This window comes from Brachycentrus maculatus, unplaced genomic scaffold (genome assembly GCF_059751285.1).
Source record: "Brachycentrus maculatus isolate JH-2025_06_01 unplaced genomic scaffold, ASM5975128v1 h1tg000510l, whole genome shotgun sequence".
Lineage (NCBI taxonomy): Eukaryota > Metazoa > Arthropoda > Insecta > Trichoptera > Brachycentridae > Brachycentrus > Brachycentrus maculatus.
The window spans coordinates 140,570-165,746 of NW_028281256.1; the positions used below are offsets into that span (position 1 = coordinate 140,570).

At 32.8% G+C, this 25,177-nt stretch overlaps 1 protein-coding gene across 1 annotated transcript in view; it reads left to right on the top strand.

Annotated features, from left to right (window-relative positions):
- Window positions 1–25,177, top strand: part of LOC148301869 (netrin receptor UNC5B-like) — a 71,879-nt gene that overhangs the window by 40,943 nt on the left and 5,759 nt on the right. The window contains exons 5-9 of the mRNA XM_088272574.1: window positions 2,123–2,325; window positions 3,550–3,628; window positions 3,711–3,884; window positions 4,893–5,063; window positions 24,748–24,891. Of these exons, the coding sequence (XP_088128700.1) occupies window positions 2,123–2,325; window positions 3,550–3,628; window positions 3,711–3,884; window positions 4,893–5,063; window positions 24,748–24,891 (771 nt within the window). The remainder of the gene's footprint in view (window positions 1–2,122; window positions 2,326–3,549; window positions 3,629–3,710; window positions 3,885–4,892; window positions 5,064–24,747; window positions 24,892–25,177) is intronic.

Consider the following 25,177-nt stretch of genomic DNA (forward strand, 5'->3'; position numbering starts at 1 on the left):
AAACGTCATATATCAAAAATCGTGAATTTTGAGTTGTGCCTGTTTTCGGAATGCCCAGAAAATGTTCTATATACCAGCAAAAGCGGCATATTTTTAACTTAATATTTACCCGCTACAGGGCAGAAAATGTTGTTTTTGCATTTTGATGAAAAGCTACTGTTTAATTATTTTTTCAAATATACTAAATATTTTTCAAATGGAGAAAAAACCTTCAGGTTTTACCTAAAAAGATGTGTTGCACAGTAAAAATTTCAATAAGTGGCTTGATGTTTATTTTTAATACATTGTGATTTCTTTTTAAACTTTAAAAACGTTCTCCTGAAAAATCAAGTTTTTTGATTTATAACGTTCTTGAAAGGAGTGCGCGATATGGGAAATGGGCATCAGCATCATCTATTGGCAAAAAAACCGCACATACTCTTTATATGACCTATTATTTCTTTAAACCATATCAACCATACTTGGAAAAGTTATATAAGTGTTTTAAATGCACCACTTTTCACAACTTTCCTTCAATTGAATAGAAATAGAGGACCAAGTTTGGAAATGCTGTTTGTTTGATTTCTGCTTGGTTCTACCAAATGGTTTCCGACAAGCAGTTTAACTGCAAGTTGGAAATGAAGTAGATCATGGTTAAGTAGTTCTTTTGTCCTTAGAAGGTATTTAGGGAGTATTCTGTTTGTATTATACATGGGATACCGAATGAATGCCCTATTAATTTATTTATTTTATGATTTCACAACCCTTGCAGCAAACTAGAAAATCACTCCAGAGAGAGACAGTATTGTATAATTGTTTTGATAAATAATAATAAAAAAAATAATAATAAACCATATCCGCTTCCTAGGTGGAGCATATGGAGTGCACAAACTGTCTTTAGGCTTTTCTGTCGGCTGCCAGCTCCCTTGCATCCTCCCAAGTCAGATCCGCGTCCCAAAGTTCTGACGAGAACTGCCGACGAATTGTCAGCGGTGGTCGTCCTGGGCGGCGCGAACCTGATGCCTTGTAAAAGAGGCAAGCTTGATTAAGGCTCTCAGGAGGCATGCGGAGTACATGGCCAAGCCAACTGAATCGCCTTTTCTTAACGACAGTTGTGACCGAGATTTGCTGCGTCCTACGCCTTATCTCTTCATTCCTCACAAAGTCAAACCACCGCACGCCTAAAATTCTCCGCAAACACCTATTCTCAAAGCTTAGTACACGGCTGCTCTGGGCCCTTGTAAGGTGCCATGTTTCACAGCCGTATAAGAGAACAGGAGCAATGCAGGCATTGTATAGGCGGCAAAAATAAATAAATAATAAAATAATAAAAAAAACATTATTTTAAATTGTAGAATTGTTTACTGTATTAATGAAAAAATATTTTGTGGACAATCATAATGCATAAATTTTTTGGTGTCGACAGCATAAAAAATGTATTATGTATTAATGATAAGTTTGAGATATCGCATTTCGACTGCATTCAATCGTCTTTGAACCTTCTTTTGTCGTCTCCGTGCTTCACTTTCAAACATTAGGGTTTGAACCAGGACCTTAAGTACTGCCAGTAAAGTTATAAAATTAATGGTCAAATTATAAGCTGCATGATTTTTTTAAAATCATGTTTTCAGGCGTCTCCCAGTATAGTGTATGTTAAATAATCCTGGGTTTGGATGTTGTATACATCTAAATAAAAGGGTATTTTGTAAATTAATTATTCATCAATGCGACTATAAATGACTGTTGTGAACTCAACGATGAAGCGTCAATAATTTTATTGGTTCGTCATTAATATTATTTGGTTCCAAAAATTTAAGTAGTGTGGTTGTCAATCACGGGTAGAATGATGAATATCATACGGGTGTAAATTGACTACAAAACCAGCATTTGATAGTTCATAAGCCCTGTAAAAACCTTGAATTCTATATTCTTCTTTATCTACGTTGAGATGTCAAAATATTAGTTCAGCTTTCGCTGATAGTTTTTATTTTCTCTTATTTTAATTAAATTAAACACTTGATATAATATGAATATTTATTTTCTCTGATTTTAGTACACCATTCACTCTGTTACAGTCTCCTTTCTTCATCTTTATTAATCTTATCATTCTTATCTCATTATTAATTGGTGATATTTTTTTTAGATCTTCGCAAGCAGTTCGTTTCTCCACCTGAATCTACGAGCGTGGTTCTGTTTGGGCAAACCTCTCTTCGGTGTTTGCCTCCAGCCGGAACTCCGCCTGCCCAAGTACATTGGTTGAAGAATGGAGTCAAATTGACAAGTTCAACTTCGTCATTGATACTATCTGCTGAAGGACATCTTTTGGTGCCTCAGGCTGCGCTACAGGTACAAAAATCATTTTGAAAAACATGTGTGTGAAAATTATACAACAAAAATTGCGCCGTACATGTGATAAAAGTGGTATTAATTTAATGAAAAGAAAGATTTATTGAGAGAGAGAAAGAGGGGGAAAACCACTCAAATGAAAGACAACAATACAAAGTTTGCATAGAATATTCTGTTTATTCAATATTTACACTGTCATTGATTGGTCTTTTAGTTGATAATACTGATATTAATAGTTTGTGACTATATCTAAAATGTTTGTTATGCGAGTACGTCCATGGTTTGACATTTTCTGTATTTTCATTTGACGCTTTAAACAATTGCTTTGGACGAGAAGGTCTGTCCCAGGTGCTTCTGTATCAGATTCGGGAATGCAGTGGAACAACTTTCAATAACGCTTAGAAATGTCTGTATTGATTAAACATTAATAATTAACATAATGTTACATAATTATTGGCATAAGTTCGGATTAAAAAAAATAAACTATAGGTAATTTAGCGGGACTTTTATACCAACCATTTTACAACATTTTGAGTGTGTCCAAATACTTGTTCACAAAATCTGGATTATCTCCAATTACAGGAGTTATTTTCATATTTTTTTTTGACATCTCATCAAAGATGAGGAAGAATATGGAGTCTGGGCATTTACGGGGCTGACAATAATATGGAAATAACCCCTGTAATTGGAGATAATCCAGATTTTGTGAACAAGTATTTGGACACACTCAAAATGTTGTAAATAAATTATCTTGTCAAATTATAAGCTTAAATAATAAAAATGAAAATGGTATTTTCTGGCGTTTCTCATGTGTATGAATATAATCCAGGATTCGGACCTCACATACTAATATAAGAGTTTCTGCTTAGTAAAAAGCTTTTTTACATGTCACCAATAGATGTCTCTAGTGAAGTTTTAGTGATTCAAGAACAAGGTTTCTAAATTGGTTCATTTATATAGAACTTCCAAGAATTTGAGTAGTGTGGTTATCAAAAATAGGTAGAATTGGTGAATGTTACAAGTGTGTAAAGTGATCACTTAAACCAGCCTATGACGATCGTCAGCCCCGTAAATGCCCAGACTTCCATATTCTTCTTCATCTTTGATGAGATGTCAAAAAATAATATGAAAATAACTCCAACCATTTTAAATAACTAATATGAGGGCTAAATGTAGGAGACGGTTAAATTGAAAGATTGCATTTTCATTGACCGATCATTTCAGGATATGGCAAATTACACGTGTGTAGCCGAGAATATTGCAGCAAGGAGGGTATCCGAGCCTGCGCTACTCACAGTTTTCAGTAAGTACTCGATAAATTGATAAAAAATGTTTTAATGCCATTTTAACACCATATTTAACTTTTTTTCTTCTTCTTTTCTTAGTCAATGGGGGTTGGAGCGCTTGGTCTCATTGGTCCGAGTGTCGATGTCCTGGTGAGGAGGCAGAAGGCCAAAGGAGAACTAGGTCTTGTACAAATCCAAAGCCTCTTAACGGAGGGCAACCTTGTAGTGGACCGGCAGTCCAACGCTCAGAAACTTGCCTGCCTTGCCTGAGTGGTAAGTTCTCTGCAGGGCTTCTTGGGTGGACTTCTTAGCAATGTTTATTTTAAGTTTTATATTTTGTATTTTAAAACCAAATTTGATGCTTTTTTAAAAACTGTTGCTTACTTTGTGGTATGGTTGTATAACACTTCATTTTTTAAATGACGCTACACAAATTATTGTGGAAAGTGTTTAATACTTCTATATTAAATTTACAAATCAGTAACTAAACTATCTTAATTTGTCTATCACTTTGAGATAAAGTACATACATATTTTTTTAAAAGTGGTATTGCACAACGTTAGTGATGAGGAGCATATTGAAAAGTACAATATTTACTAAAAAAAACAGTATCCACTTTGATTAGTTGTACAGTTCCTCACCAAAACGTTACATTTCCATTATAAATGATTTTAAGTAATCAGGAATTCCAGCATGTAAAATTATTACGTTTTGGTGCGATTTAATGATTTCATATTGGTTTAACACAGGATTGGTCACGTTCTGTCGCAACTGTAATTCAGATTTCGATAAAATACAGTAAACAGAAGAGATTTGCATTTAAATGATTTTTATTTGCAATGTTGGAAATTTAACTTTTTGGTGAGGACCTACACAGTTATACAACCCTCAAACTATCACTTTGTGTAATACATTTAAAAAAATAAGTGATCTTACACAAAATGGACGAAGAATGATAAGGAGAATGATTAAACAGTACAACATTTCTGGACAAAACATACGTACCTATAGCTATATGATTTCGATTGATTACGCAACCATCAGACCAGAAATCACACGTCACGAATATCGGGTAGGGTTGATACTCGAATATTGGGTAGCTTTCTAAAGGGGCATTGTTGCTAGAGACTTAACGAATTGTTCGGGAATTGTTGCTTGAGACCTAACGAATTGTCCGGGAATTGTTGCTTGAGACCTAACGAATTGTTCGGGAATTGTTGTTTGAGACCTGACGAATTGTCCGGGAATTGTTGCTTGAGATCTGACTAATTATCCCCGCAGGTGTCGGCAGTCGCTGGGGCCCGTGGTCTGACTGGTCGCGCTGTGGGCGGGACTGCCAGCAGACGAGGGCGCGCCAGTGCCAGGGCGAGGGCGGCTGCCTGGGACGGGACTTGCAAGCCCTGCCCTGCTCCGGGGGCTTGTGCAAGGACGACCCGGGCGAGAACGAAGCCGGTAGGAACCTTTCTTTTATTAATTATTGTTTCAGCATATATGATATACTCGTAGGTGTCCTATTCGGCATATACATATTTAGATAAAACATGTATCGTTTGTATATGAAAGGCGATGGAAAACTTATCATCCACAAAGGAATATTATAGGCGTCTCTGCTAAACGTCACATTTCAAGTTAAGACTATTGAAAAAAACACTTGTATTATAATTGAGTTTCATTTCACACGACTAGTTTAAAAAACTACAGGTGTTTTGATCGACAGCTGATCACAAAAACTGAAACATCGATGAAAACATCTGTAGTTTTTTAAACTAGTCGTGTGAAATGAAACTCAATTAGTGGTCTAAAAGAAGTGTTCAATTTTTGACAGTCAAAAAGTCGTTCCACAAAGTTAATATCAGATCAATAATTAATAAAGTTTTTATTTTATAATGATTGAAACATTGATATGTTTATTATATTTGAGAGCGTATATTATATATTATAGTGAGATTATCAGATTTCCAGCCTTTTTTTGTTACTAGTTTTTTTCACTCATTCGATTCACACGCCCAACCCATTTCAACACGCCTTTTTTTTTTTTTTTTTAAAGAGAAATATTAGTGTTTTTTTATTATTTACACAAATATTTCAATTTCATACTATTTCTGTGAACCTAAGCGGCTCATTATTAGAAATAGGTATAAAATTGTGGTAGAGTAGGTTCGAACCGAGAAACTCTGACTCTAGAGTCCGCGACACTAACCACGGGACCACAACCCGACACAATTTTAATTTTTCTTTCTTAATTTCATCGATAATGCTATCTCAGCCCTGTATCTTTTTTCTTATTTAACCATTCAAACATCTATCTAACATCGTTTTGAAGCTCATTCGTCTAGGAGATCGCATTTCGACTTAATTTTTTATACTTTCATCCTTTTTTGTTAACTCTACGCTTCATTTCCATACATAAGTTAAGGACTCCATTATCCACTGCTAGTTAAGCATTCGTTGATAGGTTTGTATTTGCTATAACCAATAATTTCAGTGCACCATTCACTCTGTTTCCAGTACTCACATTTCTTTTAATACCTAGGGATGAAATGATTGATCAATCATAATATTTTAATAATTTATTGTTTTATCAAATACACCGATAAATTAATTATAGATTTTAAATGAGTTTCCAATTGATCTGCTGTCTTAAACTTGTATCTAACTCTCGTTTTATTGAAATTCATTTCTTTACCTTCCAAAGCTGACAGATCTCTTGGGAACAGTTTGTCAAAGGAATTATCATGAAATTCAACACGTTTTTCTTTGAAGATTTTTCATCTTTTTACATATTCTTTTGTGAAGAATATTAGGAGGGTTTTTAAATCAATTTTATAATTGCTGTTGGCAAAATGGAGTTAACATATTATTATAAACTATATCCAGCAATGATAATCAAAAATCATTGTCTCCATCCCTTGATGTCTTGAAAATATGGTTCATTTATCAATATGTTGACATCTCAAAATAAATGAAGAAGAATATAGAAGTCTGAATATTTTAATAAGCGGTTGTTTGAGTTATCACTTTATACACGTATAACATTCACTATTCTACCTACATATCGCTCACTCCTTTCAAGAACGTCACAAATAAAAAAATGATTTTTCAGGAGAACGTTTTTAAAGTTTAAAAATGTAATACAATGTTTTAAAAATAAATATCAAGCCACTTTTTGAACTTTTTACTGTGCAACAGATCTTTTAAGGTAAAACCTGAAGGTTTTTTCTCCATTTGAAAAATATTAAGTATATTTTAAAAAATAATTGAACAATACCTTTCCTTCAAAATGCAAAAACAACACTTTCTGTCCTGTAGCGGGTAAATATTAAGTTAAAAAATATGCCGCTTTTGCTGGGAAATAGTACATTTTCTGGGTATTTCAAAAACATGCACAACTGAAAATTTACGATTTTTTTTATTTATGACGTTCTTGAAAGGAGTGAGCGATATGTTTAACAACCACACGATTTAAAAGAAACTCGTACATATACCTTATAATTGACACGTTCTTTCTATACTGCATATTATAGATGCTGCCGAGAAATCACATATAATTAACACATTTGTGTTAATTATAAGATAAGATATTTCATACAACATATCGTAATATCGTAGAATATCTTAAAATGTCATTACTGTATATTTCCGATTTGGCTACAAACACTAGTTTTTCCTTTATTTTTTATTAAAATATAAATTAACTTTCAATAAAATAAAATTTTAAAATTAATAAATTATTAATAAAAAGGTAAAAGCCAACTACTTAGATGAAATTTACGGAAAGCATAAATATTGGATTTAAATAATAATATACCATACAATATATGATAAAATATTTTATCGAGTTTTGAATTTTGGTAAATCTTGGTGTCAAAATATTGATATATTTTCAAAAAGTGAATATTAAAAAAAATACGGCAAGAATTCAACACGATAATAATAATAATTTCAAATCATTTATATGCCACCATTTTTGAAAAATACTACCTCAAGGGCACTTCAATGTGATCGAATTGGGGTTAACCAGGAAATGATTTTACAAACAAATGCAATTTTTTTTTATTCTTAAGTCTTATTATAACACTTTTTGCAAATATAATATTAGATATCTGATAAATCGCTTTTAAAAACCGACCCTTTCGTCCAAATTGAGAAGTTAAGTCTCGATCTGTCTCTGTCACCTAAATGTTAAAAAGAAAAAAGAAAACTTTGTGAAGCAAAGTGAATCCAATCCGCCAAGTAAATCAAATTGTTGTTTTTCACCTCCAAAGTTTGGGAACCCAACGAATTTGGGAAATTGAATTTTCCGAGAAAAAATAATTTGATTGAATGACTGATATAATTTATGAACGTAAATTTTCAGGGCTAATGTTAACAAAATAAAAGGAATATATTTCAGGTTAATATCACGTCCATTGACGTTTCGTTAACCCTTACAGAGACGTTCTTCAGGAAATATTATTTATTTACAAATTCTTCCATATAATAAATGTACATTGGTGGACTTATTGCTAGTACACAATATCTTCCAACCAACCAAAAACAGACTAGTGATACTGGCTAAAGTTTGAAATTAGAGAACAGATAGTGTTTGTAAAAAAATAACCTTTTTTGAAAGTGATTGCACTACTAAGCAAATCGTTTGTATTAAAAGGTTATAATTTTAAATTTTACTAAGTAAAAATTTATAAATCTTTAAATCTATTGTTATACGTTTTTCAATACATTATACATCATTTTCAAATACCGTATACGTTATGCATCGAAACACGTGCCGCAATAAATTTTAAGAAATAGTGGTATGTACTATGTTTTACTTAAATTAAAAAATGGATAGTATGTATTATAACAAGATAACTGTCGAATCAATTAATGTGGGTAAAATGTTGCTTTCTTACCTTAAAAAAAGTAGTTTCGTTCCATGTATGTATTGAATAATATTTTTTATTACTATGGTCTGCAATATAAGATAAAATACGGTGAAGCTATCTGATTTTGCTTGAAAAGGTTAGCGTCTCTGAAATCAAAATATTTACCTGATATGAGGGATTATTTGAGACCTTTATTTCGTTTTTCATCATCGCACGTACTCGGGGTGGTACGTTGCGAATGGTGTATTGTATGTAAAAAATATGCGTCAGAATTCTATAATCTTTCCTTCTCTGTAAATATGTATGTCTCGTATTTCACGTCATCTTATAAGCGAATATATTCCATGCCTTCGTTTATTGGGGGATGTTTGGCAAAAAGCCTGTCATGTGTCACGGCCCTTGCTTACAATTCATGGGCATTCCATGGCGGTGTGGGTTCTATTCTCCCCCATGATCGATCAATCACGCTGCAGCGTCCGTTATTAAAACAAAGCGCAAAGCCATGGCGAACCACCCCTTACTTCGTGCGGAACGTGTATCGTGTTTATTCTATTATGTGCATCTCATCTTCAACCTCCTCTTATCTCCTGGTCGCTAAGTATCATTAGTGAACTTGGTGATCGTGTAACATCAAAATATTGCGTTAGAAAAAATATTTCTGAATAAGAATTTACTTAAAAAATGAAATGAAATTTAGTTGAAATGCGATCCCTCAGACGAATGTGTGGCAATAAGATGTTTGATAGATGTTCGAATGATGAAATAAGGAAAGAATGTAAGGCTGAGATAAGCATTATCGATAAAATTAAGAAAGGTGTGTTGAGATGGTTTGGACATGTGGAGCATATGAGTGAAGAAAGAACGGTTAAACAAATTTATGAGGCGAATGTAGTTGGAAAAAGAAGCAGAGGACGACCGAGGAAAATTTGGCACAATCAGGTATGTCAAATACTTAAAAGCGGCCGGGTCGTAATAATCGTCGGGTATGTGTGAGGAGATGCATGAATGTAGAAGAGGCAAAGAATGTTTGCAAAGACAGAGTGGTGTGGCGTTCGATTCTCTCTGCCAACCCCTCCGGGGAAGCGGCGTGATGGTTAGTTAGTTTTTTTTAGAATTTACTTATCAACATTTTTGGTGTGTCGGATCCTTGTTCACAAATCCGAGTTTTTCGATTTGGGAGTTATTTTTTAATTATTGACATCTCAACAAAGGTGTTAAAAAATATAGAAGTCTGGATATTTATAGAGCTTAAGAAATGTCTTGGCTGGTTCGAGTGATCAATTTATACACGTGTAACATTCACTATTTTATCAATGATTGAAAACCACACTACTCAGTTTTTGAAAGTCATGTACGTGGGTTGTTCCAACAATAAGTTAACTGACGTCATAAAAAGTACTTCATTAAAAGTCAAATGTCTGGGTCCTCTTCAAAGTATTCACCTTCCCAATGCACAATTTTATCCAACTTTCCACTTTTGGAAACAGTCCTGGATAGCCTTTTTGGGTGTCTTTCAGCTCTTTCGTCGCATTTGCCTTATAAAGGCTATGCGGGTTTTTCCAATAAAAAAATAATTCAATAAAAAATGCATACATTTTTTACTAGATAATAAAACAATTTTCTATTAAAAATTCTTACTGAAAATTGATATAATATTATGTAATGACACTTTCATTGATTTTAAGGAAAATATATGTACTGTATTATTAATTTTACAAAGAACAAAAAATATAAAGGCTTGCACGATATCCTTTCCCCATACAATCCTTGGAAGGCTGTAGTTCATATACCAAATATATCCTTTTGTTTTTTCCTGTTATGTCGAGGTCTTCAGTATTGTATTGATTGCGTGAGTCATTCTCGTAGAAATACAAATTATAGGTTCCGTTGTTCACTGTACGAGGCATATTTTTTATTCACAATTCGTGTGGTTTGGGCTGAAAAATTATAGGGATAAAATTATTTTATTCTTCTATTTGTGAACGATTTGTGCTGGTAAATTCAAGTAGGTAATATAATAAATTAGTGTAATATGAATACAAAGTACAAAAATATCAGTACTCTTTTTTATATTTTGTGAACGAATATGAAGAAAATAATTTCTATATCATTATTTGATTCTGCAGTCACATTGTAATAATGCATTTTTGTTTCAATTTTACTTAGAAAATCCGAATATTTCTATTAAAATCTATCGTGACACGTGTTTTGATATATTCAGGATCACTATCAAACATTTTCAACATTTAAATTGTGTCCAAATACTTGTTTACAAATCTGGACTATCTCCAATTAAAGCAGTTATTTTTCATATCATTTTTTGACATCTCGATAGAGACGAAGAAGAATTTGGAAGTGCGGGCATTTACTGGGTTTACGACCGTCATGGGCTGGTTTTAAGTGATCACTTTACACACGAGCAATTCACCAATTCTACCCGTGATTGACAACTACACCACTCAAATTCTTGGAACTTCTATATATATGGTTCAACATCGAAATATAGTGCTTGAATCACCATTATTTCACTAGAGACATCTATTGGTGAGGTGAATGAAGCTTCTTATTGAGTTTGAGTATGACCAGTCTATGACGGTCGTAAGCCTCGTATATGTCTAGACTTCCATATTCTTCTTCATCTATGTTGAGATGTCGAAAAATAATATTAAATATAACTTTTAATAACAGAAAATCCAGATTTGTGAACAAGAATTCGGACTCACTCAAAATGTTGTACTTTGTATTAGTTATTACATTTGTATCATTTATTTATTTATTTCAAAACAAATTACATACATAAGTCATATATACATAAAATATTCCCGATGAGTAATTTCTATTTCTCATATCGGGACATGGGATTAAGGTTATCAAGACTGGAACACAAATAATAAAGTAACAAAAAATATATTTTTTTAAATAATTAAAACTAATACTTATACATGGCGAAATATAAAAACAATAAACAGGTATAATAAATAGGCATAAGAAGCATATTTAAAATAAACAAATGAGAATGATTAAAGAAAACACTTGTTTTTTACCACTTGAGTTTTATTATTGACTACATGTTTCAGAAGTTAAACTTCCATCATTCAGGTGAATGATGGAAGTTTAACTTCTGAAACATGTAGTCAATAATAAAACTCAAGTGGTAAAAAACAAGTGTTTTCTTTAATCATTGTAACATGTCTTACCACAAAGTTGATGCCGAAACAATAAATAAAATAACAAATGAGAAAATATAAAAAATGAGAAAATATAACAAATGAGAAAATATAAAAAAAATCCTACTTATCTTACTTTCTGCCCTCTGTAAAGATGACATTCCAAAGGATTGCTCCCTTACGCGCAGACGAATCATTTCAGTATCTTTCCATAGTAATCGTCCCCTTCACGTTTTTCTTTATGACTGAAAACAATACACAATATTGTATGTCCTTTTGATGTCTCTTCATCCTTGCTAAGTCTGTTCCTGAATCCTGAAACAAGGCTGCATCCTGTATGGAAGCGGTGGATGAAAAAACCTAGTGTCAAGACTGCAAGGGTGCAATTGAATGCAGAATTGTTTTGTTCTTCTTCTATAATAGTTCTAAGAGTGACTGGGAGTGACGCGACGCCGACGCCGACGCTCCATGGTAGCAGGAAAGCTTAATAAATTTTTCATTAAAAATAAAAACTTTATGAAATAATACTCAAACTTTGTCAGAGATAGATATGTAGGTACTTCATATCCATCAAGAAGGTGATATTTGTATCGATGCGTATACGTCGCTCTCTTTTTCTCCACTCTCGTAGCGTTGGAATGGATAGTACTCTATCTTTCTTCTCTCTCATGTAACGAAATGTACCTAATAATAATATGTACTTGTATGTTGCCATTTTTACAAAACATAGTGTCAAGAGCGCTTCACGTTTTTTTATTCGCCATAACTCAACAAATGTCAAGTTCATATCCATCACTAAAGATGACAAGGTTCTTGTTTAAACCGATTGGAAAAAGATATAAAAATAAAAGTGGTTAAAAACAAAGTTCTAGTTTTATAAAATATGCCAATAAGTATCCGCAAAAAAAACATTCATGAAATTTTAATTTTTATGCATTAAAATTAGTTATAAATTGTTTGAAAATTGTCTACTTTTTGCCCTATCGTGAATCTGACTTCCGATTTCGAGACGTATAATTTATATTTTATACTGAAACTTTTGTGTACGCCTTAATCACCAACAACAGTAACTACTAATTTATTTTACGAGAAACTCGATATCTGATAAAACTTTCTTTTTATATTAAATTCAATGCCGTGAATGATTAACAATCGACTTGAAATGAACGTTTTCCGATGACAATAATTTTGAATATTTCTCAATGAGCCAGATATCGATTTCACATATCAACATTATTTTTTATTTTTTTTAAGCTTTCGTAACTTGGATCATCAAGTATCTTTTTCATGGTGTCAATATTTTATCCAAATTTTTATTGATACTCAACAACGATGAAGAAATCCTGGGACGCTAAAAAAACCTACTATTATATATATACGCAAGTTCCACGTTTCACTCACACATGAATATGAAATTTTCTTAGCAATTATGCGTCGCAAAAGGGTGTAGGGTGTGTATCGAATGATTATTCATGAATCCAGCATCGGGCTTCCATATGGCAGTATGCAAATGGATAAGAGCAACCCCGTCTATAGTATGCAACCTTCCATCCATCTTTGTTTGTCGGCGCATACATGTGTGTAGGGTGTTTTTTTAGAAGTTTGGTTTTTAATCTGGCAACATTGTTTCTACAGATTGTTGATTTGTAGTCAGGACGTTTTGGGATTTCTTCATGAATAGACTGAGTGACCGTTGGCCGAAAACAATATTAAGCTTGATCTTCTTTTACAACACAAAATTTTGTTCACCGATGTGGCGCATTTTTGGTTAAATGGCTATGTAAATTAGCAGAATTGCCGAATTTTGAGTGAAGAAACCCCAGTAGCCTTTGTCAAGACTCCTTTTCATCCATTAAAAGTCACTGTTTGGTGTGCTTTATGGGCAGGTGGAATCATTGGCCCGCGTTTTTTAAAGAGGATACCGGCCAGAATGTAACGGTCAATAAAGAGCGCTACAGAACCATGATTACTGACTTTTTCGTACCTCAATTGAATGGCACTGATGTGACAGCGCTGTGCAACTGCGCGAAATGGCGCAACATACCTCACGGCGGGTGCCACCATCAATTTATTGCGGGAAATTTGAAATTTTTGTACCTCTAAAAACACCCTTTATTAGATATGAACGTTCCATTTTAATTGGAGCGACGGTAAATATTGTTTAAGTGCGCATTTGCGATGTTTTCTCTGTGTAAATCCGATCCCGCGTAGGCCTTAACGTATGCGGATAGGTCACGCGGTATAATTAGTGCCAGTAAAGTTGTCAGAAGAGAGCGACTCGAATGTCGGCGATGACTTGATTTATATAGCGATTTAAAATATTGAGTGTCGCCTTGAACCCCCTTCCTTTCGCAGATGTGCCACCTTTTAAGATACTGTTTCTCAAACTTTTTCGTCCCGAGGACCACTTGTGTCATTTTTGTTTTCCATAGACCGGTGATCGGAAACTTATTAGCTAAAAAGCCAAATATTTGCCGATTACAACGACATTTTTTTCCTGAGAGCTATATTTGTTCGCAATTTTAGTATTCCTTATTTATAATTTTAAGCTTTTATCAAATTCAGCGTAAATGCAACCCAATAATACTTAATTTCAGACTTAGTATAGATTTTATTCATTGCTAGAAAATGTTTTGATACTAAGGTAATCCATAAGAAAGCCACTTATTGCAATTAATGTCCTTGCATCTCCCGTGAAAGTTTGATACAGTCAGGTTTGTATGTATGTAGTTACTTAAAGCACGTTTTTAGGTTCTCGTCAATAAGATGATTCTCAGTGTGCTTTTAATAAGGTTCATAATTCAAAAATATTTTTTAGATCAATATTGAATTTCTATGTGTTTGTGACGGCTAATACAGTGCTGTTAATTTTGATGAGCCAAACAAATCCGTTCAAAGTTTTTGGTACAAATCTGAACACCTGTAATTCACCACACGATGCGTTGCTGCTGGTAGAGTAGTGTAGTATTCTGTTGTCTCTGCCTATCCCTGCGTGTGAGCGGCGTGAAGGTTATTTAATTTTTTTCAGGTATTGAAAATTATCTGTCTAAATTGGATTCACTCACATATTCCTCCATTTACCTCTGGTGTGCTATCATTTTGTTTTTTTTTTCATCTAATATAAAGTCGAAAACGACCCTTATAGGTCGATACAGACCACTTTGGGAAACCATGTTCTAGTATAAGGCTTAGCGAAGATTTAAACGGGATAATAAATATTTAAATATGTGCGTCGATAGACCACGATGAATTGGATACGGTGTTTAATAAATAATTACCTTGTGATAAATCGTCTGCTTTGGAAAGTATCCATTCCCTATCATGTTTATTTATCTTTCCAAACTGTTTGTTTATCACTTATTTTTCTCCACAAATTTCATTCCTCGTTTCATCAAGTTTTGGTTCATATAAGTAACGTCTTTGAACCGTAATTAAAAAAAAAATTAAAAACTTTAAAAAAAGTTGACATTCAAATTTTTTTATTTCATTAATTGATTCGGCAGTTACTTCGTGGTAATATCTAATCATTTTTAATTTCAATTTTACTTGGTAAATACTGCTTTTAATTAAAATCTATTGTGATAGTAAAATCTGCTGTGTCACACTTTATAATTTAGATTAAACTTCTTATACAATACTTAAAAATGATGCGGAATGCATTGAAATACGTGTCGCAATACATTTTATGAATTATTGGCATTGACCAAGTAAAACTTATTTTAAACATATTATTGTTCCCAGCAGGTCAAAAAAAAAAGTTTTCTAATTCAGAAATTTTCAGTGTCTTCAATTTTCTTTGACAAATTATGAATTTTCAGCACTTTGAAGTTATAAATTTACCTAATTGATATTTTAAGAAATATGATGCCCACAATATTTTTGAAAATGTGCGTTTCTCCATTTAGGATTGATTTTTACATTTTGACATCTCAGAATAGATGAAAAATAATGCAAAGTGGAAATAAGCATTATCAATAAAATTTAGAAAGATGTGTTTGGACACATGAAACGAATGAGTGAGGAAAAATGCTAAGACAATTTTATGAGGGGAATGTAATTGCGCACATATAATGTCAATCCAATTCGAGAGCTTTCTCAATTCAATGTTCTCCGTGGTTTCGGTATTAATTACATCCTTACATTGTCGATGATATACGCCGGTGGTATATATTTTTGGAATAGTTACATTACTCTACCAACGCCTTAAAATGGTTCTCATTAACGTTATCCTGAGCACTGAGGTAGGTACTAAGTTAGTGGTCGGCAACCTGCTACCCGTGGGTAATTGAATTACCCACTACACTTTGTAACATAATAATAAATTATAAGCTAAAATAATGAAATGAAAAGGATATTTTCTGGCGTGTCTCATGTATGTGACGTTGTCAATTCGCTGAGTCTGAAGGGAGGAAAGTGGAGCTGCCGTATTTTTGCCCCTTCCTACTCGGTCTTCTTCGGCTGAAGCGTGATCAACAGCTGGGCAGGACTTCTCCCTGAGCGATGGTCACGCTGCAGGCAAGCCTCTAAAATACATGGATCTCCGGATTCTTCTTCTTCCTCCACTGCTTGGTATAGGCCTTTTTCCCTTCTTTCTATTATCTCCGGTTGGTTGCTGCTTGCAGCCAGTTTTTTCCCCCCACAGCGACTATATTGTCGGACCATCTCTTTTGGAGTCTTCCGACACCTCTTTTCTTCTCCCAAGGTCTCCATCGTAAAATTCTTGGGGTCCATCTTGTGGGGTCCTGTCTCGCAATATGTCTTGCCCATTGCCATTTGAGTTTTGCAACACGATCTATGATAACTTCTATTCTGGTTCTATTTTAGATCTTCAATTCTTACTTTATCCATCAGGCTTAAACTAAACATGGATCTTTTCATGGATCGCTGTGTGCATTTGAGCTTCTCTGCATTTTTCTTTGTCAAAACCATGGTTTCAGGGTAAAAATACACTGTGCTAAAATTATTTCATTGCTGGAATGGTTTTTGTTTCAAATTATCCGTTATTTGAAATAGTTTCAATAGTAAAATACATATAAATATTTAAACTAATTATATACGCTAGCAAATCTCAATTCATTTGTTCGACTCAAGTTTACAAAATATTTGCTAAATATTGAAAAACTTTTTAAGAAAATTCAACACCAAGGAGGCCATTATATGCAATTAAAGAAATACATGTTTTTAATATAAATAAATTTATTTTTACACATACATCCATATTTGTATTTATTTTCAAGGGATTGTTGCCTACTTATCCAATAAAGCTTTCTAAATTTAAATTTTATCCGTCTCTCAAAAGGTTGCCGACCGCTGCACTAAGCTACAGTGCGCACGAGCTTTGCACAATTAAACGTGTTGATACATTTATTTCCAACTGAGGGCACTTCACAGGATTTGAGACATTGTAAACGATAAATTACGACACAAATTGTCTCCACATTTTGTCGGAAATGTAACTATTTGACAAAATTAAAACACACAAGACGAAAATAGAAATTTTATTTTGGGGTTATTCCTCCACTGCAATGTTTAAAGGTTAAGTTTCACTTAGTAAATAACTCCCACGCCGATTCTCCGCAGGGGTAGGCAGAGAGAAAAGAACGCCACACCGATCTGTCTTTGCAAACAATCTTCGCCTCTTTCACACTCGTGCATCTCCACATACAAACCCGCCGATTATTCCGACACTTTTAATCTGACCCCTTTCATGTATTTGAAATACTTGATCATGCCAAGTCTTCCACGGCCTTTCTCTGTTTCTATAACCAAAAACATTTGCTTCATTGTTTTGTTTGACCGTTCTTTCTTCGCTCATTCGATCCACATGCCCAAACCATCTCAAAACTTCTATATTTTTCGATAATGCTTATCTCAGCTTTGCATTCTATTTCGAGTAATATTTATAATTTAAACAAAAAAAAATTCTCATCTGAACATAGATGAAGAAGAATATATATATATATATATATATATATATATATATATATATATATATATATATATATATATATATATATATATATATATATATATATATATATATATATATATATATATATATATATATATATATATATATATAGATATATATATATAAATATTTAAATATATAAATTATATATATATATATATATATATATATATATATATATATATATATATATATATATATATATATATATATATATATATATATATATATATATATATATATATAATATATATATATATATATATATATATATATATATATATATATAAGTTCCAAGAATTTGAGTATTGTGGTTATCAATCATGGGCGGAATTGGTGAATGTTACTCGTGTGTAATGTCCAGACATCCATTTTCTTCTTCATCTATATTAAAATCTCAAAAAATAATGTAAAAATACTCCTAATTGGAGATAATCCAGAATTGTGAACAAGTATTTGGAAAATTTACTAAGTTTTTTATTATTATTTATTCAAGGAATCCATCATGTCATCTCATTCCCATATATTTGTCTGGAAAATCTAATTCGAATAAAAACGGAGCTCCAATCTTTTCATAAATTGATGTGACTCACCAATTTGTGGGGAGACCTACGATGTAGCACGAATGAATTTGTGTATTTTTCCGCAAATTGGTGACTCGGACTGGTAAAATGAGATCATGATGAGTCAATTCATTACCATACAAACGTAATGGGCATGAAACCGTAGGAGTAAACACAATTCTGAATAATTTACAGCATTGTACTTAATTAATTTTAGTTCCAGATTATAAAACGATCGTGTCACATGGAATATATATACATGTCATATGAAGCATAAATTTATTTATTGTTTCGGCATTCCCTTTGTGGTAAGACATGATATATAAGAAAAACATATGCTTTTAGAAATCCAAAAAAAATACTAAATTCTAAAAATACTTTAATAAATAATTTATTATTTCAAAATTCTTCATCTTTGCTTTCCATTTTTCCTTTATTCTCCAACTTCACCCCTTAACTAACCCCCCCCTCCCCCTAACTTACCCCCTCCTTATTTATAGAACGGATAATTTATGCTTTAGTTTATATTTAGAACTGAAGACGGAAGGATAGCTTCCGAAACTAGTCGTTATAGTTAAATACACATAGCTCAAGTGGTAAAAAACAAGTGTTTTTCCTTTACAATTTCATCATGTATTACCAAAAAGTGAATTCCGAAACAATAAATAAAATAAAAGTGAAAGATGAATGATAAGGAGATTGTTATCTTCAATATCATTCCATTTCTTTCGGTCGGTTGCTTTTAGTCATTAGTCGAGATAAAACAGCAGCAGCCAGTTTTTATCCCCCACAGTGACTTTGTTGTTGAACCATCTCTTTTGGGGTCATCCGACGTCTTTTTTGATCTCCAAAGGTCTTCATCTAAAATTTTTCGGGGTCCATCATTGCCACTTAAGTCTTCGCACGCGATCGATGATATCCTCTTTTCCATGACATTTTTAGGTTGCTTTGCCTTAATTTCGATCATATGGACTGTTGATTAATCCCTTGTTGTTATGTGAGCTTATTGCTCCCCCTCCCGGCGGGAGAATCTATCATCAGATTCAGAGCGCGTAATTAATTGGTATGTGTATTTAGACCGGGGATAATGACGATTTATTACGTCACGGTACTATATACAATCATCTATACGAGTGTTAGGGATGATACCAGCGATGGGTGATAACGGTCATCTACCCTCACAACTGGTTACGACTTATAATCTTTCAAGTACATTAATCGAATTTACAATATGGTACAATATCGTAGCAATTCTGTAATCTTTTTTTATAGCAGCAGAGACGAATTCGATTTTTTTATCTCCTGAAATTTATCCGCACGTAATGATGCATATTTTACATGGAGCTATTCTAGAGCTATTTTAAATTTGTAACTCTATAATACCTTTTTTTGTTTCCATATGCATAAGCTCAAAGTTTAGTACTGCTTAGAGCTATTCTGGAGCTATTGTAAATTTAAAACTCAATAATACATACCTTTTTTTCCACATGCATAAGATCAAAGTTTAGTACCTACTGCATGGAGCTTTTTTTTGCCTTTTCATAGGGATTTTCCTTTCTCACTGGTCAACAATCTTATCAGTTCATCTCGACTTGTGAATTTTGGTCATACTGGTGTTGATTTGGTTATATTTTTCCCCAAATTCTGCTGTTTTATCTCGACTACTGACCAAAAGTCGATTTGATACCACAATTGTGCATATTAGCATATTAATCTTTGTTTAGGTACATAATGAATCATAATAAATTGCCCTCCCCGTTAGCCATCCTAGATTTAACATCACAGAGAAGCAGATCAGATAAGTATTGTAGTTAAATGCAACACGAAATATATTGGCTCTCTCGTTACAATAAATGGCTTGATTCAACTCGGAAATGAATTAATTGAACCGATTCTACCAGTATAATAATCTCCAGCATAGCGTGTTTAAAATACGTGTATTGTTTGAATTTAATAATCATCTACTTTGAGATAAAATATACTGTAAAAAGTTAAAATGATCCACACAAATAATTATTACTATACGTGAGATAAATAAGTATTATTAGATTTTTTTAATGAGTTATTTTTCATTATATCTGGCATTGCAAACTGGAATTCTGTATCCAACCCTCATTTATGGATATGACATAAGAAGTTAATATAAGAAAGTTGAAAGTAGACTAAATGCGGTCCAAATGCGAGCTATAATATATGTTTGAATGGTGATATAAGGAAAGAATGCAAGGCTGAGGTAAGCATTATCAATAAAAAATAAATAAAAAAAGTGTTTTAAAACCGTGTTTGCGGTGTTTGTAAATGACGCGGAATGCATAAAAAAACGTATGATGATAGATTTTAAATAATATTGATATTTACCAAGTAAAACTTAAATTAAAAATGTAAAGATATTACCACATAGTGACGGCCAAATCAATAAATGAAATTACATATTATTAAAAAATTACACTTGTATTTTAGACCACCAATCGAGATTTATTTCACGCGATTAGTTTTGAAAACTAGAGATGGTTTCATCGTCAGGTGATCACAAAAACTAGCAGGCAAAAAATCATTCAGGTATTGGTAGAGGTGGGACATGGTCTGAAGGGAACATAGAGAATAATGGTTTGGAAAAGCGTATTTTTAAATGTTCTTTCATTTCAATGTGGCACATTTTATAAACTTTTCACATGTGGCACATTTTATCCTCTTTTTTACTGGTACATTTTTTCTGATAATAAGAAGCTCAAAACCGGTTGGAGAAAAAATGAGAAAAATGTAACTGTAAAAAAGTGCTTAAAAACAAAGTTGTTTAATTTTTTAATATTCTTTAAAATTATGTAATTATGAAATTGCATATTCTTCATCTATGTTGAGATGTCAAAATTAAAAATATGATTTGTGTCCGTACCACTTTTTGCACTAAGGATAATAATAGTATTTTTGATTAAAGTTTTACTTACTAAATACCACTATTTCTTAAAATCTACTGTGACACGTGACAGCTCCTACCCCCTCTTCAACCTTCAACGTCCCAAGGACCCAACTCTAAAATTTGGAATAAGCTTCACATACGGTGTTTGAAAATGATGCGGAATGCATCGAAACACGTGTCATATTAGATTTTAAGAAATGGTGATATTTATTAAGTAAAACTTAACTCTTACCACTCTGTAGGCCAGACATTCTAGCCCGTATGATTCTAGTAGACAGTTCAATGTCTAGCCCGGCGCAGGTATAAGTTTAATCACTGATTTCTCTATCACCCAAGTATATTCTGCCAAAAAATATTTCAGATAAATACAGTTAATCATAATTAACATGGTCATACGAATTGCCAGACAGAGTGTCCCAAAATTAGGGAACCAAAATATTTATTTTAATGGTTGAAAAACGTCGTATTTTTTTAGATCAGAGTAGCTGATCAGTTATGAGAAAAAATGATCAGAGTGGAAAGGGTTAAATTAAAAATGAATAGATTTTGCTAAAAAGTGACTGCTGAATCAATTAATGATAATACTGTGTTGTGCTTTAAGCACACCATGTATTGGCCACCGACAGGTCTCGCTGTTTGCATAAAACTGTTGTATCATGGCTCACCCCCTTCCGCAGCCGGTCCCCTACCATTTATCTTTCATGCTCTTCATTAATTATTCAGAATGCCTCCCCCAGATTCCGGGCAATGTGTCGGTGTCTCGTGCACTCTCGGCGGGGCATACTAAACAGCCCGGTCAGATGTGGCCGAAGTTATGCCTTCGCGGACACCCCTCGCTTGGAGTGGCTATCTACCACACGCGTCGCTCAGTGGCACTATCGTATTTGACGGACTATAAGATGCACCTTAATTTCAGAGCAATTAAAATAATAAACTGCTACTATTACTGCTTTTTTCCGCTTATATTGGGATATATCTATGATGTTTGTAGCGAAAACGTCGAAATAATATCCATATCATATATTGGAGACTGCAGATTATCAATTCCAATATTCATGGGTATTTTTTCCACCTACGTAGTGTAATGGTAACGTAAACGCTCGATTACCGTTCTGGAGGTCCCGGGTTTGATGTCAAATAAATATGTTTTATTTTAATTAAACACTTGAATAAACCACTTTAATGAGTTTTATTTATATTTACAACTAGTTTAAAAAACGACAGGTGTTTTCATCTTCTGGTACAGGTTAAAACAGTTTTTATTTATACCAAAAGTTGAAAATATCTGTCGTTTTCGAAACTAGTCGTATATATAAATAAAACTTATTAAAGTAGTATATTCAAGTATTTAATTTTAATAAATAATCATGTCATTCCACAAAGTTACTGCCAAATCAATAAATGAATAAATATATGTAATATTCCCGATGAGTATTTTCAATTTCAATTGTCTGCCTCCGTAGTGTAATGGTCAGCACGCTCGGCTACCGTTCTGGTTCGATTCCCAGGGGGGTTCAAATAAATATAAGTGATTTTTCACTGTAATATTTTTTCAATATTACCTTGGACTAGTACCTGAAGCGGAGGGCTGACCACCTTTCCTTCATATGTTAACGACCGAGAAAACACTGTTTTTATATGATGCAGTGCCCTATGTTAGAAGAAGGAGGTTTTATGGTAAAAATTTGAAGTTGACCATTTTATAAACTGAATTATTAAAGTGACATGCACTGCCGACAATTTCAGTCACCCTATATCTCTTCTCTGCTCCCCGCATCCCTTCTCTGTCAGCTAGATGCACATTGTGTATGCACTCACTTTATTTGCCACAGATGCCTTCAGTATTAGACACGCGACTCCTTTATCATTTTATACTATTAGCTTCATGATGCAACAGTGAATTGCAATTTAATGCACAGCTATTTTGACAGGAGCCTTGGCGTAGTTGGGTAGACGCTTGACTGCGAGTTCGATTGCCTCCGTTGCAAAAGATTTATTTTAATTTTTAATGACGTTTGGATTGTAAATGCCACAATTTCTGTAAAGCTATTGTGACACGTGTTTCGATGCATTCAGTATTATTTTCAAACACCGTATGTGAAGCTAAGTTTAAATTCTAGAGTTGTATCCTTGGGACCCAAAATATTGAAAAAACAGTTTCTAATTAAATTTTTTTATCAGTGCAAACAAAAAAAAATTAGCGTAATGCATCGAAATACGTGTATGTACATATGACAAATATGCAGAGGTCTTGAGAATTATTTTGAATAATACGTACGATAAATTTACAGCAACAGTCGCAGCACATGTTCACCAGTGAAGCATGTTACTTTGTGTTGCATGTAGTAATATGTCAAGTCCATGTGTTCAGCAGTCAAGGAGATGGGCGCAAAGGTTGTTCGAAGCCCCGGGCGATTATTTTATTTCCAATTTAATTTGATTTTTTTAACATATGTATATCTAGGCCATCAAATATTTATAAAAAATAAAATTAATATTTTTAATATTAAAAGCATTTACTTTATGATAAAACATTTTTACATTTTTTTAAAGTTTTTTTTAACAAAAAAAACTTTTCATTGGATAAATGAGTAAAAAATTAAAAGCACATTTTTTTTCACCTATTCTTATATTTTTAAACCTTAAACAGCATAATCATCTTTGACACTCTCCTCATCATTCGTCGTTCACTTTTTGTAATACCACTTAAAAAGTGGTATTTCACAAAGTGAACGATGAATGATAAAGAGAGTGTTGTATTATCAAACCACAAAATTAACAATATTTTTTATTTAAAAAATATAATTCTCTAGACCAATTACAGTATGGTAAAATAGAATAATGAGTATTTTTTTACTTATTATTTTTTTTACAAAAATGTAAGTAATATTAGTATATAACCACTCACCGAGATTTTTATGTCTTTCGGTTTCGAGACGTACCCGTCTCTTCGTCAGGACAATCACTACCAAAGCATGCAAACAATGCTACCATTCACTACCATAGCATTATTTACACACTTAATAGTCTGTCGATTGTCCTGACGAAGAGACGGGTACGTCTCAAAATCGGTAGACATAAAAATCTCGGTGAGTGGTTATATACTAATATTACTAACATTTTTGTAAAAAAATAAATACGTAAAATTTACTAACCATAAAATTAATGCTTTAAATAATAATAATATTGAGAATAGTATTTCATTTACAACATTTTGAGTGTGTCCAAATACTTGTTCATAAATCAAGATTATCTCCAATTGTAGGAGTTATTTTTTTTTTTGACATCTCATCAAATATGAAGAAGAATATGGAAGTCTGGGCATTTACGGCGCTGACGACCGTATCACCAATAGATGTCTCTAGTGAAGTTCTAGTGATTCAAAAATAATGTTTTGAAATTGATTCATATTATATATATAGAATTTCCGAGAATAATAGTAGTGCGGTTGTCAATAATGGCTAGAATTGGTGAATGTTACGCGTGTGTAAAGTGATCACTCAAACCAGCCTATGACAGTGGTCACCTCCGTAAATGCTCAGACTTCCATATTCTTCTTCATCTTTGAAAAGATGTAAAAAAAAAAAATTCATTGTTTATTGGAGTTTTTTTTTATTCTTTTGAAAATAATATAGTTTTTCTTTTGTCAACAGGTGTATCTTCTTCTAACAACACTCTGCTATACATTGGAATATCAATGCTGATTGTACTTATAATTTTTCCACTCGGTCTGCTGACGTGGCGATACCTTTCGTTAAAAGGCACAGACCGTTCGTTCTACAGTCACAGAAGATCAGGTAAAAATAATTTAAAAATAAATAAATTTCAACTAATACACACAAAATTTCATCCTTTACATTTTAAATATAAAATTAAAAAATAACTATTCTTCAAATATCAAAGGGTGAAAAATACTTTAATCTAAAGAATAGTTCATCTTCGAGGTACCAAAATGACTTATATTGGGAAACCAAATATTTCAATAACCTTCTTACAGATATAAAAAAATTAATTAAATTTCTTTAATCAATTCGGCAGTCATTGTTGTAATATCTATTCATTTTTGATTAATATTTTGCTTAG